At 41.3% G+C, this 20,834-nt stretch overlaps 1 protein-coding gene across 8 annotated transcripts in view; it reads right to left on the bottom strand.

Moving 5' to 3' along the window:
- Nucleotides 1–20,834, bottom strand: part of BICD1 (BICD cargo adaptor 1) — a 183,224-nt gene that overhangs the window by 161,916 nt on the left and 474 nt on the right. The window contains exon 2 of one of the 8 annotated variants that reach the window (XM_074826251.1): nucleotides 19,350–19,796. The exons of the other annotated variants lie outside the window; for them this stretch is intronic. Coding sequence (XP_074682352.1) covers nucleotides 19,695–19,796 — 102 coding nt within the window. The 3' untranslated portion in view covers nucleotides 19,350–19,694. Of the gene's footprint in view, nucleotides 1–19,349; nucleotides 19,797–20,834 lie in introns of those variants that run through there. 8 annotated transcript variants of the gene reach the window in all.

Below are 20,834 nucleotides of genomic sequence, written 5' to 3'. Positions count from 1 at the left end.
CCTCAGAAAAGAGGATAGAAAAAGTGACGTTTTAGGATTCTGTGCTTAAAATCTTATGGTAGAGCTACTAGTTTAAAAGAAAAAATAAGCCTTCTCTAAATGTCACTCCCAACTATCTGCCAATAGATCTAAAGTCACACAGAGTTCACCACTTCCCACACGCCCTCAGAAAAAAGTATTCCAGGAGCTCAGTTACCACCTCAGTTATATTTCCACAGCTGAGCTACTAAAATTGCAGAACTGAAGGAAGAGCATTATTTAAGACCTTATTTACCCAAACATGGCTGAGAAGATTCTGATGCCTTTCAGGATGTATCAGGAGAAGCAGCACATTTTATACAGCCAAGACAAAGACACATAGCAAAGAGAAGTGCCCTTTGTGACTAGGCAGCTCTCACAGCCCTGCAGCCTGCACCTGGAGGATTTCTGACCACATGGGAAGTGATAGAAAGCCAGATCAATGCATACAGATAAAAATGCAAAATTTTCTCCCAAGGTAAACAGAAGCCACAGCCCTAAAATGACTCCCCAGGCATCCCACCCACTTAACCCCTACTGCTCTGGCACTTACCCAGCTGCAAACAAAATCCTGGCCCACCACTCTCTTTGGGTAGCCCCACTTCTTTTCTTACAGGGAAATGGGTTGTCATAGTTCCAGTACTAATAAAGCAGCACCACCTTCTTAAAAGCCCCAGGAGACCAGCACTAAAAAGCAGGCAGCCCTAACAACCTTCCCTGTAAGAGACAGAAAAATTTTCAACTCACTGCATTAGTGTAAATCCATTTTCACCTGTAATAGGAGCCAAGGCCTCGGAGTGCTGCTCCCTGACATTGCAACATCACTTCAGCATGGGGAGGTTAAAGTCCAGCAGAGGAGGCAGCTGGTAGTTAGTCTGTCTCATTTCTTTACTACAAACATGGCAGGACTGTTTATTTATTTGTTTTAACCTCCTTGAAGCATCAAAAACCTCCAGAATAAACATACCAGCCCCTGAGCCGAAGCACACCCCTATTCAGAGCTCCTGTGCTGTCAGCTGGCCTGTACTGAGCTGGCCCAGACTTCAGGGACGCAGAGCTGCATCAGACTGACTGCCTAAAGCTGTCAAAACCAGCTGCTCTTTACTTTGCATAGCACTGGAAATATACAGGTCAAAGCAGGAGTTACCAACTCTGGTGTAAAAACTAAAGCAGGGAAATAGCTCCTTGAATATTGCTTAGGATCAATCTGTAGCCTTTTAATGAGGATGCACATGGCTTCTCTGTAATGACCACAGGACATCCCTACCCCTTTGAAACCTACTTCCTTTCTCTTCTCCTTTACAGCCTACTTTATCTCTCACCCAATCCTGTTGCTATGCCAAGCCCATAAAAATGGAATCCCCTACATTTCTCTTTTCCACACAGTATTACTAAAACTCCATGATTAAGGACTGTTGACTTCCCTTTTCACATGCTTTTTCCAGAACTGCATTAAGGAGTGATCAGGCAATCAGTAGCAGGCAGTGAGGAATGAGGGAGGGAAGATCAATCGGTAAAGGCAGTAATCCCTTATTCTGGTAAAACAACATCAGGATAATGTATATGACTGCAGGCTTAATTATCCCTGTGCTCTTGTGGTGGCATTTCAGGGAGAGTGAAAATACTTGGTCTCTCTGGACTGCCGTAAATTCATTTCTGTAAACCCCAATTGTGCAGAAAAACTGGGTCAGCCTGGTTTTCTTCAAATGCATTGAACCAACCTCTTATCCTGAGGTGCTCCCTCTAGAAAAAGTGCTGTCAAATTCAACGGTTCTTTAGATATTGCTTCATCCAGAAGATGAGGGACCCGGCCCTAACAGCACATGAATGACTTTACCTCCAGTGAGGCATTCAGCAATGCAGCAGTAGCCACCAACCAGACTTCATGTACGCATGTAGGCATATTGCCCTGATCATCTCATTGCATGTTTGGCACTAAAAACTGTCACTTTATGCAATACTGAATCCATATGAATTTAAAATGAGCTGCTTCATGATTGTGTGCGTATACCTATAATAAAAGACTTCAACAGTCAGAACTTGTGGGAATGTCCATGTCATTCATAAATTATGAACAAGACTATTCTTTAAGCCAGGGTAGTTACTACAGTTATATAGCACTATGCAGAAATGCAATATTTACCTAAAAAATTCCTTACTAAAATGTCAATATTATAAAGCCTGCAATAACTGATTGGATTATTTTGGACAAGGACTTTAGCAGATACAAAACAACATAGCTTTTTTGGTGCTGACAGTTGTAATTTACCAACTGTAAATTACAACTATTTTTCTGCTGCTCTCTCGTCCTCTGTTGCATACATTACAGAGCACAATTACCTGCACATCTTATGAAGACTATCTTAAAAAATAAAATCTTGCAATGCAGTTCACTTTCATTCACAAGTCACTAAAAATATTTCCAGACAGGAGAAATAGTTTAGAAATATTTTATGTGATTATGGCCAAAATCAGGAAATTATAGCCAAAACAACAACAAAAAGAAAACCTGTTGCAGAAGATATAAATCATATTTTAATTTTAAATGAACAATTGCTGCAAACTTTTTTTCCCCCATGCTTTCTCAAACTACTTTGTATCTCTGTTACAAAGAAGGTAAAAAAACCTGCCTACTGTGAATGACATAGAAATACAAACAAAATTGAGACAGCCTGGGAAATAAAAAAGGCTTCCATTGGAATTGAAAGGAAATACTGCAATTTATTTTAAATTGTTCTAAGCTTAATTTAGAAACTGTTTCATTTCAGCCAGTTACAGATGCAAGTTTAACTTCTACATAACAGCCAAAATTATTGTGATCACAAATACAAGTGATTGCTGCAAACAGTAAGATTTTTGCATTCATTTAAGATGCCATCTCATTCCAGTTCTTGCTGATGTTTATATACTTATATAACTCACTGTACACAGAGACAGAGAGGACAGGGGAGTTGCTTTTTATTTGTTGCTGTTTGCTTTTGAGGGAAAGAGAAGCAACATTCTCCATTTTCTCTCCCTTTGCTCCTGGTAGTTGTGGTTCACAGACCCCGCAGAAGATCTTCATTTACAGACATGGCAGATACAATCCTGTGCAGCTTGATGGAGCAGATGCACATTTTAGGAGTCCTGCTGTTCCATGAGTATCTATCTACCCTCTTAATGTTATCTGCTCCTGTGGGATCCTGCATACATACAAGTTTCATATTTAGATTACACTTATTACTGGATAAAGTTAAGCGGAAAAATAACAAGCCCAGCACACTTCTTCAAGGATATGGTTAAACAAATCTTCAGCAATTAGATCATACAAACAAAACCAAACGAATGTACTGTGCTCATCTAACACTTATATCCCAGTTACAGCTAGTTCAGGAGGTCTTCCACAGGTTTTTAAAGCTAATTCTGCTGGGGACAACCCAGTGTGCAGCCTTCTCTGGTGAGATGCTCTTTTTATAAATCTGATCTCTTGCTTTACTTTCCTTTATTTCATCTTTATGAAAGTGATGAGGGAATTCCAATGGAGAAGCAAAGATCTTCCATGGATTTCACATGTGCAGCTGGAGTTTCGAAGACAGTTTTAAGAACTCCTTTGCTCAGACTCACAGCATGGTTGAGGGGGAAGTGAACTCTGGATGTCATCTGTTCCAACCCCTGTTCAAGTATAGCCACCTAGAACTCTGAGCAAGACCATACACTTCTTTGCTAACTTAATGTTGCTTTAAAAGGCCTTGCTTCTATAAGAATCTTAAAGGAACCTTATCTATTTGAGACTTTAGGGGGTAAAGTGGATCTCTGAAGTGCACATTTTGTCCCTCTTTGCTTCTACAGTCAGTGGGTTTCAGACATAACCTGTAAAATAATCTTTCATGAACTACATAAAATAGAAGTTCCTTAGCTCCCCACCCCCAGCTTGCAAAACTTTAAATTATTCTTTAGTATTTTCCTAATAACTCTCAATACAAGTATTAGAGAAAAAGACTAGCTATAAAATGTTTCTGGTGGTCCCTTAGTTCAAGTTATGTTGAACAGATTCTGAAAGATGTTCTGCGACATACTAAGAGGTGATTAACTTGGGGACTGATGCGCCTACATTTCCTCTTTATGTCAGAGTTAGGATTTTGGCTGGCAGACCGTTTGTTCACTTGAAGGGAGTTTTAAAATATATTAGCTAAATGTTTCAGCTAACATTTGCAAAAAGGCACAACTTCTAGATTAGCCATGGGGACCAGATTCTGCTCTTATCTGTTCTGGTGTAAGAAGCTGCCTGGTTTGTAAAAGCTGACACTTGTACTGCTGCCCTTTTCATGCCACACTGCACTGAGGCAAAAGCCTTCTTACATCTATCATAGAAGAAAATCTCCTTTCTGCAACAGGTCACAAACCTGAAAATGAGAAAGGAATTTGGCTTTAAACCTCATTAGGATGCATTTCAGCATGGAAGGTGACCAGTTTGGTAACACAAATTTAGACCTAACTATCCAGGGTGAACAACAAGCAGCAAGTCTTAGCCTGTTTGCTATGGGCTCTTAAAGTCTCATGTTTTCTAATAACTTGGAATCTGTTGGCTAATTATGACCAAATTTGACTGAAGGGTAAAGATTGCAAAGGTGATTAATCTCTCCTACCAGCTCTGTAAAAATAGCCAGCCAGAGGTAGCTATCTTGATACTAAATTTACAAAATAGCAACAAGAATACTAATTCTCCTTTGGAAAAAGTAGTATGTAATAATTTTAAGAAAACAGATGGGCTTACATCTCATAAGAACAACACAAAAACCAAACTACAAACTGCACTACTGGGGTACCAGTTCATTTCTGACTCAGAAAGCAGAGCATTGCCCACTGAGTCACCAGTGCTTCCAGTCTGCTACCAAGCTCTCATCAAAACACTTTATAGTTCTGGGAATGTCATTACGACAGTCGCTATTAGAGTTGTGTGACTTAACACTACGAAGGACCAAATTCTTTGCTAGCATAATTCTGTTGATTTCAGCAGAGGTGCAGCAGCAGAGAATTTAGATCATAATTCACAGTGTTGTCATGGAGCACAATATTTTTATCTAAAAAAAAAAATTTGAAAAAACACTTGCTGTACCTGGGTCTGCATACCTTATGAGAACAGATAAAAATCACACTCTGTATTCGTACTAGTGCCTTTGGCTGCAAGCTACAACACAATCTTTATAATAACAAACTGGTCACCAGAAGAGGTTTTGGTCATGGATATCTTAAAACCACAAAACTATAGTGTAATTACTGTGGTTACCAGAGTAGAAAAAGAACAGGGATTGAAAAAAAAAAAATTCAGAAATTACTATTCTCCTCATTAGCAACAATCTACTGAGGACACTTACATTCTTGCATTGCTTACTGAAAGCCTAGTACTATAAAATCCTGAATAACAATGGGACATTCTCAGTCATACTCGTCTTCACCATCATTTCACCAGCTGTCATCTTTCTGAAAAAAGTCAGGTTTACATTCATTGAAGGATTAAGGTTTTTATTAGTAGTAGGAAAATTGGAGGAATAAAGTATCTTTTGGATGCCTATCTTTAAATTTCAGAGTCATTAATGCCTTTTTTGGCAGAGTTCTAACAAAGGCTACAAAGAAGGTTGTGAAAGAGGTCTCTGAAGGCCTCTACAGTTCATCTTCTCTTACATATGGGGTAGAAGATGGACAGAAGGAGTTTTCAGACTTCGATGAACCCTGTGGACAGGAGGACCCATGTTACATTGTTCCTTACACTGTACTACCACCACTCACTAGGCTCATCTAAATGGCAGCCAGTGGGCCAGATGCTGCCCCTCCTGCAAAGGGGATGAAGAAAGCTGCTGGAGGACTGTGATGTGCCAAAGCAAGCAAATGCTTTATCCTGCCTTTAGGCCCAAGCTGCCACATGGATGAAGGCTGGATTCAGTCACCACCATCTCATAAATGACATCTGGAAACAAGAGCCTACCTCTTGCAGCTGGAACAGCTGGATCATCCTGACGGCAGTGCATTGGCAGTGCACAGCACGGCTAATTCTGTGTGCTCCATAAGTGAATCGGGTGCAGAGCAATGGGGGATCAGTGGTTTGCTTTGTGTGATGTTGCTTCTTTTCCCCTTGTTAAAAATAGTGACAGTTGAAACCCACTCTTAGTGAGAAGGGTCTTTAATCAAACAAGGGTCCATTGCATAAGAGCTCAATGCTGCAACAAAAGATGCACAAACCAGTGAGCCATCCAACAATTTAGTTTTGGGAATTTCCACCACTGCCTACACAAACAAAGTTAAAGGTTTGTGACAGCTGCTTGTGTTTCGATTATCTCTTTCAGGATCTCAGAGTTCAAAACCACATTCTCGAGAAGCAACTGGCAGAAGGAAATTATTTCTAACAGCCCATCCACAGAAGAGGCCCCATTATTATTATTAATTACTCATATTGTCATAGAACCTAATTGTCCCAGCCAAGAATAGAGGCTTATTGTGTTACATTTAATACAAACAGGAGGGCAAGGGCAGGCCTTGCCCCACAGAGCTCACTCTCTACAAACTCCCAGTCCAAGCTCCACATTAACCATTGCCAGCTCTGCAAGAAGCCTGATTTAGTGCTCAACACACCCTGTGAGATTTTAGCCAGCCTGAGCTTCCAAAGAACTGCAAAAGTCACACCTCACAGATTTAAATGAAGATTTCCCACATATTCTCATTACAAAAGGCATCCCACATGCTGGAGCTCAATACAGTAAAGCATGTCATTTAACTTTTCCCCATGCAGCAAGAGGAACAAGGGGTACTTTGTGGAGTGAGGCTACCCAGAGACAGCGGGCGAGGAGAGGCAAGATGCATTCTTCACAGAGAGAGGCGGCTGGAATTTGGTCTTCCCCCACAATGAACAACTAGATGTGGGGAAAGAGCAAAATAAAATGAAGCGTTTCAACCAGCTGTAAGGATTAGTAAATGCTGACATGAAAATCTCAGTCACAGGCAGAGAAGAGTCAGGGTTCAGAAAGGGCTAAGTGGGAAGGGGTAGGAAGACTGTTAAAATATTGGGATGGCAGCCAGGAGCAGTCTGCTTCCAGAGGCAGAGAGGACAGAGCAGAAAGGGCAGCTGGGGGTGAGAGATGGCAATGTACTCTGGGATCCCAGGTACTTTCCATGTGCTCTGGGATCACCAGAGTACATGGGAGAGGGACCACATAAAGATGGTAAGGTGAAGGGGACAGTTCCACAGGGGGCAGCAGAAGAGCTACTGATGATCTCTAATGACAAGAGCTTCACCACTGAAATGCTGCCAAATAATGAATTAAGAAATCAAAGAGGTTTCCATAAGTTTTTCATCCTCATTTTTCCTTAACTTTTGATTGTGTTAAAGTAGCAAAACTACCAGCAACACCAACCCCTAAATGTCCTTACTGGTCACACTGGCACCAGTGGGAGGTACTGCCAGCACACACTGGCCTGTGAGTACAGGGCAGTCGATTGCTTTGGCTTTCTGGTTCACCAGCTTTTTAAAATGGAAGGATCTTTGGAAGATAAATGATTGGACTAGATCTGAGAAAAAATTGTGGTTTATTTGTGACTTAGCCAAAGATTTCCTATTAAATTCTGGCAGCCTATCCCTCCACAGCTTCTGGGCCTTCATTACTCATCTGTAAATTTCTCTTATTATTCCTTAATAGCAAATCCCTGACAAGGTTGTCTATTTCCACTGTAAAATCCCCAACCTTGTATTTATATGCATGAAACTCATTGTGCCAGGCATTGCAGAATCCCCTGGTACTACTGTCATGCAATAAATAACAATTTATCCCACCTTGCTGAGACCTAGTGGGCAAACAGCAGCTCATGAAACAAGCAGTATTTTGATTTTTCAGAATGTTCCCACCTTAAGGAAGTCCTGTCTGTTCTTTTACAGGGTAACAAAGAACCAGACCTGTTTACTAACAAAATTATTTTTTAATAACTACAAACTGCTTTGTGCTGATGCTTTCATTACTACTATATACATGTGACATCTGTCAGACACATACCAGCGGTGGTTACTCTCATGAATTTTATTTCACCAGAGGCTCTTCCCCCTAAAGACCCCAAACACTGTCAGTGACCGTTGAGGCTGGATGCAGTACCCATCCCTCTGACAGCAGCCAAGGTCATGCTGACTCACTCCCTCTGGCTTTTCCCCCGAATCCATCCAGTGCCAGTGCTCCCGTAAGTGGTTGACTATTCATAACACTGTCACTTGCAAAGCTGCGATTCCTTTCTTCATAGATAGCACAAAGCCTTGGACTGCAAGCTCCTAAAAATGCTGCTTATCAGATTTTGGACTCCTTTTCAAGTGGTAGATTACTTTCTGCTGAAAAAATAAGTGGTAAAAGACTTGAAATAGAGGCCTCTCAGTCTTAACCACAGAGCCTTCCTAAGTAGGAACAGCTGAGCTGAGGAACCTGGCAGAAGAGTCTCTGTCACAGGGTTTTGGGGCAGGATTCAGGATCCCCTTTTCCAAACCCACTTCTGGGTTGGAAATAATTTACAAGCAGGTGACATACTCTTGTTCATTTAAATAATTTTTATATTGTCTAAGGACTTATTCTTGGTAAGTCCTTCTCTGAAGGCCCAAAGTTTGCTTTCAAATTGTATCTGACTTACAGCAGGTAGTAATAGGAGTATAATATATGTGCACTTTTTTCCCTAGCTCCCACTGGTGCATGCCTAACTCAAGTTCTCACCGGTAAAGAAACCAGGAGCCACATTTCAAGAAGAATCTTGCAAATAAGAGATCTTCACAGAATAAGAAATGTACACAGCATGGTCTTTAACTGCAACTCTTCCTGTTATACCCAGGGAAAGGGTTATTTATACCCAAACAAGGTTTATATGCTCATTTTAGATTTAAGTGTCTTCTCATCAGTCTAATCTGCTACAAAAGCAAATTCAACAACCATAAAACACATGCATGACTCTGAATGTCTCTAACCTCAGCCCAAGGAACAGTGAGTAAAGTACTTTTCAAACACCAAGAGCTAAAACTATACTCAAGATGTCACTGCATTTTCCGTTCTAGAACAAATACCTCTCCACAAGCAAGAAGACAGAAAATATTTGAAATCACAAATCATGAAGCAGTGTTAAAATAGATCACAGCAAAAATGTTTAAAACCAGCAGCCTAAATGTGTATCCCAAAATCTACATATAGTCACCCAGACAAGTGTGATCTGTAATTTCAAAGCATGTGAGCAAAAAGAAGTCATGTAGGTTTTAATACAAGGTTGCTCAGCCTGCTTAATAAGGCAAACCCAATGTTTTCCATGATAACTAAAATACAGACTTTAGGCTCCAAATTTCCAGGTATCCGAATTAGATAATTCAGTTCTATCACTTTCATATGGCTTTGGTTTTAGGAATAGTAAGCATCTAAGAATATATAGCATCATTGTAACTTCAAATTCAGCACATTTGGAAAAAAATGTTATCACTCAACTGTGTTGTTCCAGATTTGCTACTATTTTTACACAGCTGAGCTTACAGCATCTTAAGTGAAAGTTTAATTATTATCAGATGCCAACCATCAGACCTTAACTGGCAGTAAAAATAAAAACTTACCTAATGCCCAAGAAATGGAATTACCTAATGCCCAAAGTAATGCACTCCTAGCAGACATCATGTTCCTCCATCTCCCATATTGGTATACACAGACAATTATATTCCATCTAACTACTGTTTCTCTTACAGTTATTATATATCATACATTTTATTTCACAGAGGAGTCCTTGTTACCACATCCTTACATTTTACCTAAAAATTTGTCACAAAGGGCCCAGATTTATGACTGAGATTTTATGGATTAGTAATTGATCTAGTGCACATTTTTAGCTTACTGCAGATGGAAGATACACGTCAGCTGAAAACTCTTTCCTTCAGGTTTCTGCTGGGCTTTGTGTTTGTTGGGTTTTTTTCATTACTTTGCCCTTACACATTTGGGGCTAGTCAAGTGCATGCACAGGATCAGTTACTGAAGCTCAGCAAACTTACGACAATTCATTAAGCTGCAGGAATCATGTTTGAGACCTAGTAATTGTAGTTATGCCAGTTCTCCCTTCTTTGGTGGGAAGAAATCTGAATTCTCAGTTTATAAAAAATACTTGCATCTTGATGTTTTCCAGCAGGTGGTGGGCACAGGCTCAACAATTAAATTATTGCCCCATTTTATCTTTGACTTACCCACGTAGCCAGGACTTCGGCATTGGTCTTCAAGTCATACCTGCTATAAATGACTCTGAGGCTCAATCCTGAATGTATTTTTAGAGACAGCATTCTTCACGAGATGCTTAAATAAAACCATTCCTAACTGTTTGTAGGTGAGAATCACATGCAGTTATCAAAGGAAGAAAGGACTGAATGCAAATGTGCTCCTCCACTAAACTCGGACAAGCTCTGCATGTTTGCCATTGCTGTGCAGACACCTGGAACTATCCAGAACAGTGCAAACTTTTAATGCTTTGTAAAAACTCGGTGAGGTATTCAGGGTATGAGAAAAACTTTTTCCACCTAAAAAACCTCCAACTTGTCTTTATTAATACTATGAATTATACAAACTACAAGCTATTGAGAGCACATTTTTAATAAGAGGAATCATAGATTCAAGTCAGACCATAGTTGTTAAGTATCCTGGATTAGCCATCAAATTAGGAACCAGAGGCTATGCCTACACAGACAGTTCAACCCAATTGTGAACCCACCACATATCCCCCTACCAAATGCTCTAGCTCTCTGGAAACTCGAATGCCAGAAGGTTGAGAGCTCTGTCTTGCTGGAAGTACAGGGCCAGGATTCAGTGCAGCTTGGCATCCTGCATCTTGCCTTGTGGATGTGAGTAGACAAGACTCCAGTCCTGAGCAAGCCTAAATCTAAATCATGCTGTGCTCATGTTTGGCCAACTGCCAAGCTTTTATAAATGAATTACTTCACCAAGCCACCTGTTCCCTTTGCTTGACCCAAATTCCTATCTTTATACTTACAGGCTTGCTGATCTTTTTCCATCTTTGCATCTGAGCTTTCCAACCACTAGGAACTGATTTTCCTCCTCTAGGTAACCAAAACAAAAGTTAAAACTGCAACTGTTAACAACTTCCAGCTTCCCTCCATGGATGTAGCCATTAGTCAGTGATGACAAAGAGCAGTTCACAGTTCCTTCTCAGTTCACTGACATTTAGATCCATCCAGAGTGACTAGGGAAATCAAGGAAAGACTGTTTGGTGCTGATAACCTTCCCAGAGTGCATACTGAATGCATAGCATTGCCCCTGCTAACTGTGTGTCACCTGTGAGCTCTGAGAGATCACAAAATTAAAAATAAACAAACACAGACAAAAAAAAAAACACAAGAGAGAGATGAAGTTTATATAATTTAGTTGAAATGTCCCCAGAAGTGATTGACTGAAGTGAAAGGTGACTAACTCCGGTAACTGATGACATCTTTTATGCTTCTTGGTTAAACACAGTGTTGTATATATTACTGCTAGCACTGGAAAACTACTTGCTGTGTAGATGGATTGAACACAGCTGTACAGCACAGAGGCAAATTAGGTGTGATTCAGGGGAGCGGGGGCGATGGAGAGGGTATGGCATGACTGTGTGGATAATGGGCCTCACTCCCAGCACTGATCACAAGGACTGAGTGTATTATTTAACCTCACTGGGCATCAATCTTCCTGTCTGGGCTTAAATAAATAAACAACTCCAGATACAATACAATAATATAAAAAAAAGGGTTGATTTTTGCAACACCTTATGAAAAGGTATCTTCTTCCTGTGTACTACTTCAGCCAAACAAATTTTAAAGCTGCCTTAAAAGTGATCTTTCAAAGGATGATTTTAATGGTGAAGCTGCTACAAAGCAGAGCTGACAAACCTGCTGCTGTTTCATTTTCAGTCCATGTTAAAACAACATTTCTAAGTATTTCTAGGATTCCCTCATGTCATTGCAATATGTCATTGCACAGTATGGAAGGTCTAGTCTGCCACAAATGTCCAGATTTCTTACAGTCACACAATGATAAAAAGGGTCTTTAATATAAAAAAAGTCAGCTCCATGTCTTACAGAGCAGCAAATCAACACTAATTAAGATGTAGGGCAAAGACTGAGAAAAAGTAGATTAAAAAGTACATAAATCATCATAGACAGGAGACGAATGCTGTACAAGAACGAGAAGCAGAAAATTATGGGCTGCAGAGAGGGAGGAACCACAAGAGAGATGCTGAAAATGGGTGTGTGGACCAGTTTCAGCCTTAGTGAAAGCTTTTTAGTGTTAATAGTTTTCATAGGTCTGTCCCAAAACCATAGATTTAGGACAGTGGCCTGCTTTTTCTTTTAACTGTTAAGTTAATTAAACTTGGATAGTGACAGAAATTCAGAAACACAAATATAATCCCAAAATTATTTTTAATACTACACCCTGCAGAGAAGTAGAGTCTCCATCAAAACACTAACCTGCAATCTAGCTTAATTTCTACCTGCTTACTTCAGCTTTAGGCACTTGCCCTTGCTGAAGGTGCATTTTTCACCTTCTAACTAGTCCTAACTAATTCCATCTGAGCTGGTCTGTACTCATGGACTGCTTTCACAGTACAGTATGGAGAATTGCTCGTTTCTCCTCATAATCATCTGCTGCTAGTGATGCAAGTGGGTAAAGGGACAAAGGGCACATTCATGTCTCTACATGCCATGTCAATTCCTCTAAATTAGGAAAATACCCTCCCTCCTCCCCCATAATATAGAGTGTTGTTGAGTTCACAAGGAAATGAGGAATGAAGAGGGCAATGAAAGTGACGCCACAAATGTAAGACAGTTCAGCAGAAATGAATGCATGCTTTTCAGTCTCTGCCATTATAAATTAAAATAATTCCAAAGAAAAAATGTATGGTACAGAATTTTATTGAATTAAACATTACCCCCTCAGGTATCAGACAAATATGGAAGGGAAATCCATAGGAAAGGCAACTGTGCAGCAGCAAAGCCCTATAACGCAGCAGAGCCATGAGGGATGCATGAGCAAGCGGTGAATCAGATTTTATTCCCATTGTCCATATGCTGAACAAAACACCAATGCAAAACCAAGAGAGAAAACGAGGTGCTGAAGAACAAACATATTCATGCTCATTTGAAAAACTCAATAGGTTGTTCAGGAAGAAAGCTCTTTTTCTATAAATCCTCAATACAGTCAGAAAAACGCATGATCTTGCACATATTTTCCTCCAATTGCATAAGGTATATAAAAGTTGTCCAGGTGCAAATTTACTCTATCCATCTGACTTTGAGAATGCTCCTCATTTTACCGTGATGAATGTTCACAAATCACTGTTTTATGCCAAATCTTATTTTCTCCACTACTGTTTTGCCCCTATTTGCACTTTCAGTAAAGCCAGGCCAGGTGTTCAACTGACTGCTGTTATGCATACAGACTGCACGCACACCCCTTAGAAAGAAAATCCACAATGCAATACAGAAGGAAAGGAAAAATATTTCACCTAAAGGAAGGCGACAAGATGGTAGCATTTTTTTTCTAATCCACTGCAAAAGGCCTAATTCCAAACAGATGTGGACTTTTAGATTAAAATCTCTTCAGTGAGCCCTAATTTTACATTCTCAAGATTTAGACAGGAAGTACTTCACAATGATAATGCCTGGCTCACTCATTAACACCTCAGACAGTCATTTTAGATTTGGTACTAATCCAATATTTTCTAGAAAATCTATGGAAAATTAGCTTTTCCATGACATAAAATCCAGTTGTAACTTCCAGTTATCTCTGAGGAGTTCAGGCCAGATGACTGATTTGGTCAGAATCCCTCAGATTAGAGAGGAATTTCTTAGATTTCTTAGATGAAAGAGTGAAAGTAAGAAAATAATTTAACTATTGGGAGAAAATTGAACTCTATTTAGATTTATTTTAGGAGTATGTAAGCCTGCAGCATTTAAAGCTAACTATCATTGTTTAAGGGTTGGCTATTGTAGGAAGACTAAAATCACGTTTATCTGCACTGGCTCATAAGGATACAACACAATTACTGAGAGCAACTGGTCATACAGGTCCCTGGAAAAAAAAAAAAAGTTTCATCTACATTTTTCTTTGCATGCTGCCAAAGCTCCAACAACAGCCCTAATTTCCCCTAAAATTATTTCAGCTGCTTATGTTTTCTGTAGGCTAATGCACAGGATTCATTTCCTCTTAGAGGAAGCAATCCTGCCATAATTTGATGAGCATCTCTTTTAACATCAGTACCTGTTTAAGCAGTTCATCCCGTCCCCCTCTTTCTTTGGCATTCATTCCTATCCTTGTGCTGACTTTTTTGGCAGTACAGGTAAAACAGTTTAGGGAAGGTATTGTGAACCACATCATGTAACCAATCTGGGTTACAGATAGCATACACCCCCTCCTCAGTTATTTTTAACTGAGGTCAGTTTTCTACCCTGGTGTGACAGTATAAACAGTTGCACAACTGAGAGGCAGAGGGCCAGAATGACAAAGGGAGATGCAAGGTTGTCTTGCTGAAAGAAGAGCACACCCTCAGTAGCCCCAGGTCAATGCAGGCTTAATGACAAGCAAAAGAAAATGAAATTCAAGCAAGAAGGTTGGGGCTTCAAGGCAATGAGGCTGTGGCTCTGCTAATGGTCACTCTTTCCAGGCAGCATGCTGTTATGTATTAACTCACAGCAGGCTGCTACTGGAATTTAACTGGGCTCAGTGGGCACCCTCAGAGACCTTGCATTGTTCAAGGTCCCTTGCTGTCTACCTCCTTTCTTCTCTAGTCCAACTTCCTGCTCAAAGCAGGGTCAGCTCTGAGATCAGACTGGGTTCCCTAGGACTCTATCCAGCTGGGGCTCGAAATCCCCTTTGGAAGGAGACTGCACAACCTCTCTGGGCAACCTGCGGCACTGCCTGTCCTCGTGGGGAAACAGTTCTTCCTTAAATCCAGTCTGAATCTCTCTAGTTTCAATTTATGCTGGTTGTCTCATGTCCTCCCACCATGTACCACTGTAAAGAGCCTGGCTCTGCTTTTTCAGTAACCTCCTTGTAGGTATGGGCAGGCTGCTGCTGGATCCCCCACAGCCATCTCTTTTCCAGGCTGAATGAGCCCAGCTCCCTCAGTCTCTCCTCACAGGGCAAGCGCCTCAGCTCTTGACCAGTTTGGTGGTCCTCTGCTGAACTCAGTCAAGTTTATCCATGTATTTCTTGTATTAGGGGAGCCCAAAACTGGGTGCTGTTTCCCAGATGGGGTCTAACAAGTACCAATTTGAAAGTCATAATCACTTCTCTCAACCTACCGGCTATGCTTCTGCTAATAACAGTCCTTTTCAATGTCAGGACACGCTGCTGGCCCACGTTCAGCTCACTGTCCTCTAGGATCCTCAAATCCTTTCCCACAGACCTGCTCCCCAACCAGTCAGTCCCCAGCCTGTAATAGCTGAATGAAAGCTTTGCAAGCTGCTTCTTGATGTTGTTATGGCATTCCTTGTAAGCATACCTCCCAAAATGAACTGCTCAGAGCATCTTCACTCTTTTTGTTGCAGACCTATGCTTATGAGGAAAGTGCAGAGTGATGAGAGCCACTTAGGGCTGTTCTGGATCCAGCTGCTGTACAAGCCCCTACATAACAGCTTGATCACTGAAGTTTGATTGCCTTCCACATGCTCCTTTCTGTGTGTAACAGCTTTCCATACTGCTCTGCTGTCTTCTCCTAACCAGGCCAGCTGTGAAAGGGAACTGGGTAAAAACTCTCCCATTAGCAGTGTATGCCTTAGAGACAGAGGTAGTGTTGGCTGGGCTCTAGAGGAGACAGCACTGCAGAGAGCATCCCAGTGGAGTCCCTCCAGCTCACTCACCCTTGCCCTGTCCTCATCTTTGAGCTGGGTGCTAGGCAGCACAGCGTTTCCGAGTGACACAATGTGAACAGACACCAAGGACAAAAGTGTTGAGATCAGGATGAGATGCTGAAAATGTTCAGCCTCATCCAGCACAGGCCCACAAACGCTGTAACTGGAAGAAGGTGTAAAGATATACTGAGATGACATCAGTTCACAGCTTTCTAGTTATGTATTTGGGACACATTCATCTTTGGGGAGAATCCAGAACATTTCATTGGTATTTATGAGCCGCTTCACACTTTTTTAAACATCATGTGATGCAGACAAGTGTGTAGAGCAATCCCCATTTAACGGCGCTGTATTTAGGATAGGGAGTCTCCCCCTCTTCTGCCCTTTTTGGATCCAGAGAAGTTCCCCCAGCTGTACACTTCAAAGATGGAAGCGGCAGAGGTGACTCCAGCAGCAGGTGTGTGAGAGGCTTTGGAGAACAGTGAGGAAGCCAGAGGGGCAGCACCGTGTCAGAAAAGGGGGGAGATGGAGCTTGAGTCACCTGCGTTAAAGTAGTGCAGGGAAAAGCAGAGCAGAAAAGAAGCTGTCAGAAAGACCTTCAGCTCTATTCCTCAAAAACCCTTTTTAATCACAGACTGAGAATTTTTTGTGGAAGCCCTATCAGTAAACTGACTAAGCACTTCATAATCATTGATACAACATCTCTGTGAGGTAAAGAAAACAAGAATTTTTGATCTGCCAAGGACAGGGCTGCTCATCAATAGCCTCATTTCCAGTAATTTACCAAGGGTAGTTGGGTTTAAAGTAAAGCAAACACTGAACTGCATCTTCAACCTGGAAATCAGATAGCCAGTGCTATGTGTAGTCCAGTGGAAGTTTGTCTCCATAGATCAAAATACATAAAAGTCAAGAAGCCAAGTGAGATATTGCCTAAATTAGTCAGAGAGAGAGTCAAGGAGAGGGACCTGAGGATCTACTCAACTGCTATGTATGTGATTTGATTCCCCAAAAGAAATCCCTGCTTAGATTTCCCAGGCCTAAATGTCTTGCAGAGTTGGACACCAAAGCTGCCTTCCATCCCCGTTTTATCACGACTGGACTGACTGATATTTCTGCCCTTTAAAAATGTTACAGGCCACCAGTGCACAGTAACTAATCACAGAGTCACAGAATGGTTGAGGTTGGAAGGGACCTCTTGAGATCATATCATCCATCCTTCCTGCTCAAGCAGGAACAGCTACAGCAGACAGGCCAGGCAAGAAGATCAGTGTGAAGCCACTTCATTAAGAGAAGGAAAGCTAACAACAAACATTATCTTTACAGCAAATGCAATGTAAACATGTGAGACCACAGATACTAAAACCACTGGAAAATGTTTTCCATACAATATGCTGGTAATTAAACTCTCAACTCAGCAAGACAGTGAATACAGTCTACCTTCAATCTCTTGACTAATAGCAATGAGTCTTATTCTCTACATTCTTACAGACTGCAGGTTAAAAGGCACATCTGCTAAAGTAACTTTCTGAACAGGGACCCTAAAACTATAGTGTTTTTACCAAAGGCCCAAAATTCCACTAGTTTGAGATGTAATTGAGTGAGGCACAGAAACATCATTTACAGACTGAAAAAAACCTATGAAAATGAATAAAGCTTTAAAAATAATAATGTTTTGTTTAACACTACAATCTTGCCTAACATTGGGACCACAAGTACTGCATCTCATAACACTGAAAGCCATTAAAGCCAACACAACAGAGTATACCTTTTCTCCTTCCTACCATTCAGTTCATTTTTGAAAACGTAAGGTTGGTAGCTGATAGATGTCTTGAGTCTTTCCTGGACAGCTTACATGTGTGATAACTGCTCTCATTTGAAGAAGTCCTTATTAGGTCACTGATTAAAACTTCAAAGTTTTTGTAACGTACATCAATCTCATGGCCCAAAACACCAAAGCCTTAGGCTAAAGCAGAGACCTCTGAATACAGCACCAGAAACATCAGAGGTTACTAAAACAATTCATATTGCATGGAGGATAGCATACATCCTGTATACAAGTATTAATATTTAATGTAATGTATTGCAATTGGCTTTTACTTCAACATCCTATAATGGCCTTACTTTCTCATCTCACTCTCCAACAATGGAAATTATCATATAGCTGAGACTCTGTATCTGTATTGCAGTCTATATGGAGAAGGCCCTGCTGAAGTTCACTGGAGTTCTGAATTGCCAAGGAGTGTGGGAGAAGACTTCAGATCCTAGACTGCTAAGCCATGGCTGAGCAATTAAAGATGGGCAGCTCCGTTTGCTGAGCAATAAATACAATGAACTCCTAACAACAGAACACAAGAATTTAATAATGAAACAGTTAAAAAATGAAGATTTGACTCAATAAAATTTGACGCCAGTAATTGAATCTGTTCAGAGAAGGCCCTCAGAGACAATAGTCCTAAGCATAATCCTGCCCACACTCTTGCACCTACTCTTCCTCATGAATGGATAAACTATTTTTTTCAGTGCAAACCTGAGGCCTAATTTCTATACCTAATATCCTATATTTCTATTGTGTATATAAATTCTGTTCATAGTCAACACAGCTTCAGAGAGGCTGCAGATGAAGCGAGGTGAGAGCAGAAGCACAGATCCCTGCTGACATTATGAGAGCCTTCCTAGCTCCTGTTAGTCGGTCACGGCGTTTTGATGTCCTGCCACTGAGACCCCACCCAGGCCATTGTCCAGCACATCCTCTGTAGGGCCTGCTGGAGATGACACACAAAGACCCTCCTCCACACATTTTGGTCAGAGCCTTAATAAAAAAGCTGTCTTTGGACTTTTGCCACTTTGAGAGCTTTCAGACAGAACCCTACACCCCCAAAACCTATGCCCCCAAGTCTACACAAGACAGTTTGCCTGAACCACCTGAATTCTGCCTCACTGGTGTCGTCAGAGGCACTGTTTGCTTATGTCTCACAGTTATGACTCCAATCTGCGCTCAGGGAACAGTCATGATGGAGAGAAGCTAGAAAACAAATTACAGCAACAGGAAGGGACATGAGCAAATTCTGCTTTGCAGGATTGTATGTACAGTAAGAATCAGTGTGGATTCTTCTATAAAGGTTAGAAGCAAGAAAAAAAATCTCTTGCAGTCTAGGTGGGGGATGGAAATGCCCTACCTGCAGCTAAGGACAGCTCTGGAATTGAGAGCCCTGGGCCTGGACTGGAAACTGGAGAGGCTCCGCTCTTGCTTGGCATCAGGCAAGATAGAGGATTTCTCCTCTTCCTCTCTCCGTGGATATCCTCTGTCCATGCTGTGGTTGGCACAGCATGAAGGCATGGCCCCACGGGAGACATTCTGGGCTGCAGAGCATGCAATCCCATTGACTTCAAGGGGAGGTAAACAGAATTTGTGCCCATCTTTGATTTCAGTTAATCATGTTGACCAGTCCCTCTAGCTTAATAATTTCAACTCAGTTCCTTGCACTATCCCTTCTATCTGTGGCCATATGCACCCATGTGTCATCCTGGTTTCTGATCAGTCTTCTTTTGTATGTTATTATGATGGGATAACAGCTAGCTGCAGCTCTGCCTCTTTTTTTTTTTTTTTTTTTTTTTTTTTTGCCTAGAAATTGCACTGTACTTTTCCCACTTATTTCTGTTCCTCTATTACTGCTAGGTCATTTCAAATAGCACTGCCCTCATGCCAGTGCAAGTTATGTGTCTCTATCCCTCAATTCGTGATTACTGGTTTCAAAGTCCTGAGCCTACTGCATAGGCTCAGGGGGGGGTGGGGAGGCAGAGATCAAGTTTAAGGAGATCAGTAGGTTTTTCTGAAAAACAGCTTTATTCTTCTTATTGAAAATATAATTTTTTCAACTCTTCCGGACACTGAACCAAGTCTGTAGCATAACTCATTTACCTGCAAGTAAAATGAAACCTTTATTTTATTAAAAATACTTCTAAAAGTGCATCAATTAATATTCTAAAAGGATATATGCATATATAATCTGAGTTTATTAAGTGGCTTCCCTCAATATGGAGTATGTTCATGATTTCTAACTGAACAGAATTTCTGCACATCATATATAGCAATATATTTCTGTAGAACAAAAAGATACCTTTTAAATTTGGGAGATTAGCTGTTTGCTACTTTATCTTCTCTTTAGAAAATATGTAATTAGTTACATTCTAAGATAGTACAAAAATACCATAAAATGGAGAGACATGAGCTCTGCATATGTGTGTACACACACCCCTCCTGTAGCTCCCGTGTATGTGCACTGTATCAATCTCAAGTTACTTCCCTTAATGATGAACATAGGAGGAGTGCTGATTTTTCAGAGTCATGTTTAGCAAAGCTGAAAGGAGGTAGGGTGTAGCACTCACCTACTTTATACTTTGGATGTGACAAAAACACATTTGAAAGATAAACCAAAACCACCTCTCCAATCAACTATTTTATCTTTTCAGCATGACGCAGAAGTTTAATTTCCACTGATGGGGGGGTGACCTCGAGACTATAGTATGGCCACTTCACCCACACCCCCCCCCCCCTTAATGGCAGCGATTCCCCTCCCTGGCAGAATAAAGCAGGTCTATAAATAACTTCAAAAGGAACTGTCTCCCTCCTCACGCACTGCAGGCGACTGTTTACATGGATTCCGGGTCCCTATATACTAGGTTTGCTCAGCTCTCATCCTATGGGCTGTTCAGTTTCCTCTGCCTAAAAAACCAGCCCCGGACGATGCAGGTACGACTAGCGGCACCCTCCACCGCGGCAGACGCCTGTTCCCAGAAGTTGTGGCTCCCGGCGGCAGCGGCTGGAGCGCGGCCCCGGCTCCAGGGAAATCTCCCAGGGCGGGGGGGCTGCAATCTCGTGTCATCCGTCCTTCAGCTCCGCGGTCCCGGCTGATCCTCCGGCCCCGGGAAACCCCTCCTCCCCACCCCACGGATCCCC

The sequence above is a fragment of the Strix aluco genome, chromosome 5 (assembly GCF_031877795.1).
Source record: "Strix aluco isolate bStrAlu1 chromosome 5, bStrAlu1.hap1, whole genome shotgun sequence".
NCBI classification, from domain to species: Eukaryota; Metazoa; Chordata; class Aves; order Strigiformes; family Strigidae; genus Strix; species Strix aluco.
Note: the sequence above shows the minus strand (reverse complement) of the source record. Positions and strands in the feature narration are given on the sequence as shown.